Raw genomic sequence first — 10,000 nt, forward strand, 5'->3', positions numbered from 1 at the left:
ATCCAGTGTGAAAACGAGGTGACTTGTAATCTCTTCTTCAGGATCACCATCAGATTTTAATTTGGTTTTCCTACAAAGTGCTGTAATGATTGCAGTTGTATAGCCATTCTGTGTTGAGGAGTAAAACGGTAGAAGCACCAAGCCTTGAAATTAAACAGCATCGGTTATCTACTGAGGCTTGGCTCACTGAGTCTTATTGTTACAGAGACCTATTTATTTATGGGGGGGGGGGGGGGGGTGCAGAACAAAAACACCAAACACACATCACCTGCCTCAGGACATGTTCCTCCTTTCAGCTGATTGATTGATGGATGACAATCCACACTTATAAGCAGCTTGAACCCAATCACACAACGTTGTGGGTATGCTTAAAAGGCTATCAGGCTATCAGGTCATAACCCCGGTCGTTGTAATACATTAATTACCTTAGAAATAAATAATGACCAGAGTCAAAAAGTTAATTATTTACCATATGTTGGGAATAACAAAAGACAGATGGTGATTCATTGTGTTAATAGTTTGGAGCCTACAGTACCATGTTAGTGTCTAGCCTGTAAAAAGGACAAGCTGCCTAATCTAAATGCTCCAATTCAATCATTTATTTAACACCGAGCTGTCTTCATCCGGGTACTCTGTGTATACCAACCCCAACTGGAAAATAGCTGTCATAGATATTAACTGGAGAAATAGCTGTCATAGATATAAACTGGAGAAATAGCTGTCATAGATATAAACTGGAGAAATAGCTGTCATAGATATTAACTGGAGAAGTAGCTGTCATAGATATTAACTGGAGAAATAGCTGTCATAGATATAAACTGGAGAAATTAGCTGTCATAGATATTAACTGGAGAAATTAGCTGTCATAGATATTAACTGGAGAAATAGCTGTCATAGATATTAACTGGAGAAATAGCTGTCATAGATATAAACTGGAGAAATAGCTGTCATAGATATTAACTGGAGAAATAGCTGTCATAGATATTAACTGGAGAAATAGCTGTCATAGATATAAACTGGAGAAATAGCTGTCATAGATATTAACTGGAGAAATATCTGTCATAGATATTAACTGGAGAAATAGCTGTCATAGATATAAACTGGAGAAATTAGCTGTCATAGATATTAACTGGAGAAATAGCTGTCATAGATATTAACTGGAGAAATATCTGTCATAGATATTAACTGGAGAAATAGCTGTCATAGATATAAACTGGAGAAATAGCTGTCATAGATATTAACTGGAGAAATAGCTGTCATAGATATTAACTGGAGAAATAGCTGTGATAGATATAAACTGGAGAAATAGCTGTCATAGATATTAACTGGAGAAATAGCTGTCATAGATATTAACTGGAGAAATAGCTGTCATAGATATTAACTGGAGAAATAGCTGTCATAGATATTAACTGGAGAAATAGCTGTCATAGATATTAACTGGAGAAATAGCTGTCATAGATATTAACTGGAGAAATAGCTGTCATAGATATTAACTGGAGAAATAGCTGTCATAGATTAAACTGGAGAAATAGCTGTCATAGATATTAACTGGAGAAATAGCTGTCATAGATATTAACTGGAGAAATAGCTGTCATAGATATTAACTGGAGAAATAGCTGTCATAGATATTAACTGGATAAATAGCTGTCATAGATATAAACTGGAGAAATTAGCTGTCATAGATTAAACTGGAGAAATAGCTGTCATAGATATTAACTGGACAAATAGCTGTCATAGATATTAACTGGACAAATAGCTGTCATAGATATTAACTGGAGAAATAGCTGTCATAGATATTAACTGGAGAAATAGCTGTCATAGATATAAACTGGAGAAATTAGCTGTCATAGATTAAACTGGAGAAATAGCTGTCATAGATATTAACTGGACAAATAGCTGTCATAGATATTAACTGGACAAATAGCTGTCATAGATATTAACTGGAGAAATAGCTGTCATAGATATTAACTGGAGATATAGCTGTCATAGATATTAACTGGAGAAATAGCTGTCATAGATTAAACTGGAGAAATTAGCTGTCATAGATATTAACTGGAGAAATTAGCTGTCATAGATTAAACTGGAGAAATAGCTGTCATAGATATTAACTGGAGAAATAGCTGTCATAGATATTAACTGGAGAAAAAGCTGTCATAGTTGGGTGGGTTATTTAGCAACAAAACCGCTGTGTGCCCAAACCCTTGGGGGAAAACAGACGAGGTTGGCTTAGATATAAACTATATTTCCTCTCCAAATGTTTATTGAAAACGCAAATACATTTTCAAAATGAGCACTTGTTGTCTGTCAAATACATTGTTTTAGCTGTTTCGTTAGCTAGCTAGCTAATTTTAGCCATATTAGCACAGACGTGAGAAGTCGAAACATCGCAAAACATGGTATCAATAACAAGATACAATGACCTGAATCAAGTCACCTACGATTCTCCACATGGCAGCTTCTTGTCATTGTTGCTAGATATCTGACCATCCAGAATCATGACAACACACGGCCACCTGCCTCTGCTATACGTGTGCATCGTTTTCGTGACACAACCCATCTATAGCATCTGTCTGTGTTGTTTCTCAATGCAGATATTGATTTATCTCAAATCAAATCAAATTGTATTAGTCACATGCGCCGAATACAACAGGTGTAGACCTTACAGTAAAATAATTACTTATGAGCCCCTAACCAACAATGCAGTTTACATTTTTTTTTAAATACAAATAAGAATAAGAAATACAAGTAACAAGTAATTAAAGAGCAGCAGTAAAATAACAATAGAGAGACTATATACAGGGGGGTACCGGTACAGTGTCAATGTGGAGGCTATATACAGGGGGGTACCGGTACAGTGTCAATGTGCGGGGGCACCGGTTAGTTGAGGTAATATGTACATGTGGGTAGAGTTATTAAAGTGACTATGCATAGATGATAACAACAGAGAGTAGCAGCGGTGTAAACGGGGGGGGCAATGCAAATATTCTGGGTAGCCATTTGATTAGATGTTCAGGAGTCTTATGCCTTAGGGGTAGAAGCTGTTTAGAAGCCTCTTGGACCGAGACTTGGCACTCCGGTACCGCTTGCCGTGTGGTAGCAGAGAGAACAGTCTATGACTAGGGTGGCTGGAGTCTTTGACAATTTTTAGGGCCTTCCTCTGACACCGCCTGGTATAGAGGTTCTGGATGGCAGGAAGCTTTGCCCCAGTAATGTACTGGGTCGTACGCACTACCCTCTGTAGTGCCTTGCGGTCGGAGGCCGAGCAGTTGCCATACCAGGCAGTGATGCAACCAGTCAGGATGCTCTCAATGGTGCAGCTGTAGAACCTTTTGAGGATCTGAGGACCCATGCCAAATCTTTTCATTCTCCTAAGGGGCAATAGGTTTTGTTGTGCCCTCTTCCCGACTGTCTTGGTGTGCTTGGACCATGATAGTTTTTTGGGTGATGTGGAACACCAAGGAACTTGAAGCTCTCAACCTGCTCCACTACAGCCCCGTCGATGAGAATGGGGGCATGCTTGGTCGTCTTTTTCCTGTAGTCCACAATCATCTCCTTTGTATTGATCACGTTGAGGGAGAGGTTGTTGCACCACATGGCCAGGTATCTGTTCTCCTCCCTATAGGCTGTCTTGTCGATGTCGGTGATCAGGCCTACCACTGTTGTGTCATCAGCAAACTTAATGATGGTTTGGAGTCATGCCTGGCATGCAGTCATGAGTGAACAGGGAGTACAGGAGGGGACTGAGCACGAACCCCTGAGGGGCCCCCGTGTTGAGGATCAGCGTGGCGGATGTGTTGTTACCTACCCCTACCACTTGGGGGTGGCACGTCAGGAAGTCCAGGATCCAGTTGCAGAGGGAGATGTTTAGTCCCAGGGTCCTTAGCTTAGTGATGAGCTTTGAGGGCAGTATAGTGTTGAACGCTGAGCTGTAGTTAATAAATATCATTCTCACATAGGTGTTCCTTTTGTCCAGGTGGGAAAGGGAAGTGTGGAGTGCAATAGAGATTGCATCATCATCTGTGGATCTGTTAGGGCAGTATGCAAGTGGGTCTAGGGTTTCTGGGATAATGGTGTTGATGTGAGCCATGACCAGCCTTTCAAAGCACTTCATGGCTACAGACATGAGTGCTACGGGTCGGTAGTCATTTAGGCAGGTTACCTTAGGTTACCTAAGCGAGCACAGAAGTAGTTTTGCTCATCTGGTAGGCTCATGTCACTGGGCAGCTCTCTGCTGTGCTTCCCTTTGTAGTCTGTAATGGTTTGCAAGCCATGCCACATGTGACGAGCCCCAGAGCCGATGTAGTACGATTCCATCTTAGTCCTGTATTGACGCTTTGATGGTTCGTTGGAGGGCATAGCGGGATTTCTTAAAAGCTTCCAGGTTAGAGTCCCACTCCTTGAAAGCGGCAGCTCTAGCCTTTAGCTCAGTGCGAATGTTTCCTGTAATCCATGGCTTCTGGTTGGGGTATGTATGTACAGTCACTGTGGGGACGACGTCATCTATGCACTTATTGATTAATCCAGTGACTGATGTGGTGTACTACTCAATGCCATCGGAGGAATCCCGGAACATATTCCAGTCTATGATAGCAAAACAGTCCTGTAGTTTAGCATCTGCTTCGTCTGACCACTTTTTTATTGATCGAGTCACTGGTGCTTTCTGCTTTAATTTTTGCTTGTAAGCAGGAATCAGGAGGATAGAATTATGGTCAGATTTGCCAAATGGAGGGCGAGGGAGAGCTTTGTAAGCATCTCTGTGTGTGGAGTACAGGTGGTCCCGAGTTATTTTCCCCTCTGGTTGCACATTTAACATGCTGATAGAAATTTGGTAAAACGGATTTAAGTTTCCCTGCGTTAAAGTCCCCGGCTAATAGGAGCGCCGCCTCTGGGTGAGCAGTTTCCTGTTTGCTTACGGCGGAATACAGCTCATTGAGTGCGGTTTTACTGTACACTAAAGTCACATGTTTGAGTCTATGACAACCTTGGTCAAAGGATGCTTCAGTAACATCTGTCTGTTGGTGTGTGCTTTCTGTCATTCCAGGACGATCAAGGTGGAGGTGTACGACTGGGACCGGGATGGCAGGTGAGTGTGTTTAGTGGTATGGGAAGAAATGAAACTGAGTCAAGGTGCAGCCATGTGCAACATTCAAATTGTGCACCATGGTCATCAACAATTAAGTACAACATTATATATGATTATATACATGATTAAGTTATTGATGTTATTGAAATGATGGCTCTTTACAGTGGTTAAAGGTCTGTTTAACCACCCTCTCCTCTCTCCTCCTCTCTTCTCACTCCTCTCTCTCATCGCTCCTCTCCTCTCTCCTCCTCTCTCCTCTCTTCTCTCCTCTCTCCTCCTCTCTCCTCTCTCCTCTCTTCTCTCCTCTGTCCTCTCTCTTCTCTCCTCTCTCCTTTCTCCTCTCTCTCCTCCTCTCGCTGTCCTCTCTCTCATCCTCTCTCCTCCTCTCTCCTCTCTCCTCTCTTCTCTCCTCTCTCCTCCTCTCTCCTCTCTCCTCTCTTCTCTCCTCTGTCCTCTCTCTTCTCTCCTCTCTCCTTTCTCCTCTCTCTCCTCCTCTCGCTGTCCTCTCTCTCATCCTCTCTCCTCCTCTCTCCTCTCTCCTCTCTTCTCTCCTCTGTCCTCTCTCTTCTCTCCTCTCTCCTCTCTCCTCTCTCTCCTCCTCTCTCTGTCCTCTCTCTCATCCTCTCTCCTCCTCTCTCTGTCAGCCATGACTTCATAGGGGAGTTCACCACTAGTTACCGAGAGCTAGCTCGAGGCCAGAGCCAGTTCAATGTCTATGAGGTGAGCCTCTCTTTCTTTCTTAGCGTTTTTTAATCAGCTCTGTTGGGGAGTCAACTCACTTTCAGTCCTTCAGGTTCACTGATGAAAATATCAATTGTTTTATATCCATGCTGCCTTCTCTCTCAGGTGGAAGTTTAGGAGTTTTGCACGTTGGCTTCCAGGTGATTACCATGGTTAAACAAATCCAATCCAGAGAAGAGCGCGGGTGAGGGGGGACATTAATGGAAAACTATTCCTCCGGATGGAACCACAGGGAAAACACAATTAGAAAACACACACACAGACACACACACACACACACACACACACACACACACACACACACACACACACACACACACACACACACACACACACACACACACACACACACACACACACACACACACACACACACACTCACCGACCCATATTTCAGATGTCACCTTGGTTCTGTACATGGCGTTCATAATTAGTCATTACCTGGCAGAGTGACAGGAAGCTTCTTTAGTTTGTGCATCAGCAAGTCTCTGCGTCTCTGTGATGCCTGCGTGTCAACCCGATTGCCTTCTCTCCATTTATTTGCCTGTCACTTCCCTGCCTCACAGCGATACAGGGCATACTAATGAGACCAGGCAGCTTTTGTCTGTGTCTGCAGAGAGAAGGAGGGTTTCCTCTTTAAACTTTGATTCTTTTTTTGTGGCCCCTGAAACTTCAGGTGAATATTGTTGGTCTGTGTCCCTTGCTAGACTAATTGTGCAATAACTAATGTTGTCTTGGATCAGTGGTTCGCTGACTCAGATGAAACCTACTCCTGGACTTATAATGGTAATAATGGGGAGCTATGACCAGTCTTCAGGTCTCCACTACACTTCTATTAGACATGATGCAACCTCTCCTCTGCTTGTTCATCCCACTCCAACCCTGGCTTCCATCCGTCAGACCTGGGTTCAAATACTATTTTAAATCTTTCAAATACTTTTTCAGGTTTGCTTTAGTCTGACAGATGGGCGGGGTTTTCACTCGTGTAACTATTCTATAGGTTCCATGGCAACGGGAAAGCTCAATCAAGCTCAGCTAAAGTATTTGAAATTATTTTATGTTTCGACCTGTTTCCATCCATTGGTATGCAGACAGAGATATACAGAGATGGACGGGGAATGGTTGTGTATAAGGAGAGAGGGAGAGAGAGAGGGAGAGGGAGAGGGAGAGGGAGAGAGAGAGAGAGAGAGAAAGAAAGAGAGAGAGGGAGAGGGAGAGGGGGAGAGGGAGAGGGAGAGAGAGAGAGAGAGGGGGGGAAGAGAGAGAGAGAGAGAGAGAGAGAGAGGGGGGGGGGATAGGGGGACGGATGGACGGAAATAGACAGACTAGACACTATGAAACACAAAGCTTTTACTATCTCATCCTGGAATATACAAGTTCTGAGGTCATCTGCCTTTGGCTTAAAGAGCAGGAACCCAGACTTCATCAAAGAAATTGGAAATACAGACATTGTCATCCTACAAGAAACATGGTATAAAGGAGACGGGCCCACTGGTTGCCATCTAGGTTACAGAGAGTTGGTAGTCCCATCCACCAAACTACCAGCTGTGAAACAGGGAAGAGACTAAGAGGGTATGCTAATTTGGTATAGAGCAGACCTAACCCACTCTATTAAATTAGTCAAAACAGGAACATTTTACATCTGGCTAGAAGCGAATAAGGAAATTATCTCAACAGAGAAAATGTCCTCATGTGTGCTACCTATATCCCCCCCAATAGAATCCCCATACTTTAATTAACGATGACAGATTCTCCATCCTAGAGGGGGAGATCAACCATTTCCAGGCTCAGGGACATGTACTAGTCTGTGGCGACCTACATGCCAGAACTGGACAAGACCTTGACACCCTCAGCACACAGGGGGACAAACACCGACCTAGAGGGGACAGCATTCCCTCCCCCAAATGTCAAATCAAATGTATTTATATAGCCCTTCTTACATCAGCTGATATCTCAAAGTGCTGTACAGAAACCCAGCCTAAATCTCCAAACAGCAAGCAATGCAGGTGTAGAAGCACGGTGGCTAGGAAAAACTCCCTAGAAAGGCCAAAACCTAGGAAGAAACCTAGAGAGGAACCAGGCTATGAGGGGTGGCCAGTCCTCTTCGGGCTGTGCTGGGTGGAGATTATAACAGAACATGGCCAAGATGTTCAAATGTTCATAGATGATCAGCAGGGTCTAATAATAATAATCACAGTGGTTGTCGAGTGTGCAACAGGTCAGCACCTCAGGAGTAAATGTCAGTTGGCTTTTCATAGCCGATCATTCAGAGTATCTCTACCGCTCCTGCTGTCTCTAGAAAGTTGAAAACAGCAGGTCTGGGACAGGTAGCACGTCCGGTGAACAGGTCAGGGTTCCATAGCCGCAGGGAGAACAGTTGAAACTGGAGCAGCAGCACGGCCAGGTGGACTGGGGACAGCAAGGAGTCATCAGGCCAGATAGTCCTGAGGCATGGTCCTAGGGCTCAGGTCCTCCGAGAGAGAGAAAGAAAGAAAGAAAGAAAGAAAGAAAGAAAGAAAGAAAGAAAGAAAGAAAGAAAGAAAGAAAGAAAGAAAGAAAGAAAGAGAGAATTAGAGAGAGCATATTTAAATTCACACAGGACACCGGATAAGACAGGAGAAATACTCCAGATATAACAGACTGACCCTAGCCCCCTGACACATAAACTACTGCAGCATAAATACTGGAGTCGAGACAGGAGGGGTCGGGAGACACTGGCCCTGTCTGACAATACCCCAGACAGGACCAAACAGGCAGGATATAACCCCATCCACTTTGCCAAAGCACAGCCCCCACACCACTAGAGGGATATCTTCAACCACCAACTTACCATCCTGAGATGGATGCACCCCTAGACACAACTCCTAGAACTCTGTAGGACGCTGGGTATGTACTTAGTCAATGGTAGGCTTCGAGGGGACTCCTATGGTAGGTACAACTATAGGTCATCTCTTGGCAGTAGTACTGTAGACTACTTTATCACTGACCTCAACCCAGAGTCTCTTCCAGCATTCACAGTCAGCCCACTGACACCCTTATCAGATCACAGCAAATCACACTCTTCTTGAACAGAGCTGTGCTCAATCATGAGGCATCAAAGCCAAAGGAACTGAATAATATTAAGAAATGCTATAGATGAAAGGAAAATGGTGTGGAAATCTACCAAAAACAATTAGGAAACAACAAATTCAATCCCTTCTAGACAATTTCCTGGACAAAATGTTTCACTGTAATAGTGAACTTGGCAGTAGAAGACCAAAACAGCATTTTTGACCTCTCAGCTTCCCTATTAAATCAAAAAACTTAAAGCAGACAACCTAAGAAAATGAACAACAATGACAAATGGTTTGATGAAGAATGCAAAAACCTAAGAAAGAAATTGAGAAACCTATCCAACCATAAACAAAGAGACCCAGAAAACCTGAGCCTACGGTTTCACTATGGTGAATCCCTAAAACATTACAGAAATACACTACAGAAAAAGAAGGAACAGCATGTCAGAAATCAACTGAATGTAATTGAAGAATCCATAGAATCTAACCTCTTCTGGGAACATTGGAACACACTAAACAAACAACAACACGAAGAGTTATCTATCCAAAACAGAGATATATGGGTAAACCACTTCTCCAATCTTTTTGGCCCTATAACAAAGAACAAACAGTAAAAACATATACATGATCAAATACAAATCTTAGAATCAACTATTAAAGACTACCAGAACCCACTGGATCATCCAATTACATTGACTGAACTACAGGACAAATATAAACCCTCCAATCCAAAAAGGCCTGTGGTGTTGATGGTATCCTAAATGAAATGACAAAATATACAGACCACATTTCCAATTGGCTATACTTAAACTCTTTAACATCATCCTCAGCTCTTGTATCTTCCCCAATATTTGGAACCATGGACTGACCACCCCAATTTGACCCCAATAACTACTGTGGGATATGCATCAACAGCAACCTTGGGAAAATCCTCTGCATTATCATTAACAGCAGACTCGTACATTTCCTTAACAAAAACAATGTACTGAGCAAATGTCAAATTGGCTTTTTACCAAATTTCCATACCACAGACCACGTATTCACCCTGCAAACCTTAATTGACAAACAAACCAAAACAAAGGCAAAGTCTTCTCATGCTTTCTTGATTTCAAAAAAGCTTTTG

General features: G+C 42.9%; 1 protein-coding gene across 2 annotated transcripts in view; it reads left to right on the plus strand.

Annotated features, from left to right (window-relative positions):
• LOC106566113 (copine-5) overlaps nucleotides 1-10,000 on the plus strand; it is a 289,627-nt gene that overhangs the window by 224,553 nt on the left and 55,074 nt on the right. For both annotated transcript variants that reach the window (XM_082959486.1, XM_082959487.1), the window contains 2 exons: nucleotides 5,042-5,083; nucleotides 5,728-5,803. In XM_082959486.1, coding sequence (XP_082815612.1) covers nucleotides 5,042-5,083; nucleotides 5,728-5,803 — 118 coding nt within the window. The remainder of the gene's footprint in view (nucleotides 1-5,041; nucleotides 5,084-5,727; nucleotides 5,804-10,000) is intronic.

This window comes from Salmo salar, chromosome 12, assembly GCF_965601325.2.
Source record: "Salmo salar chromosome 12, fSalSal1, whole genome shotgun sequence".
NCBI classification, from domain to species: Eukaryota; Metazoa; Chordata; class Actinopteri; order Salmoniformes; family Salmonidae; genus Salmo; species Salmo salar.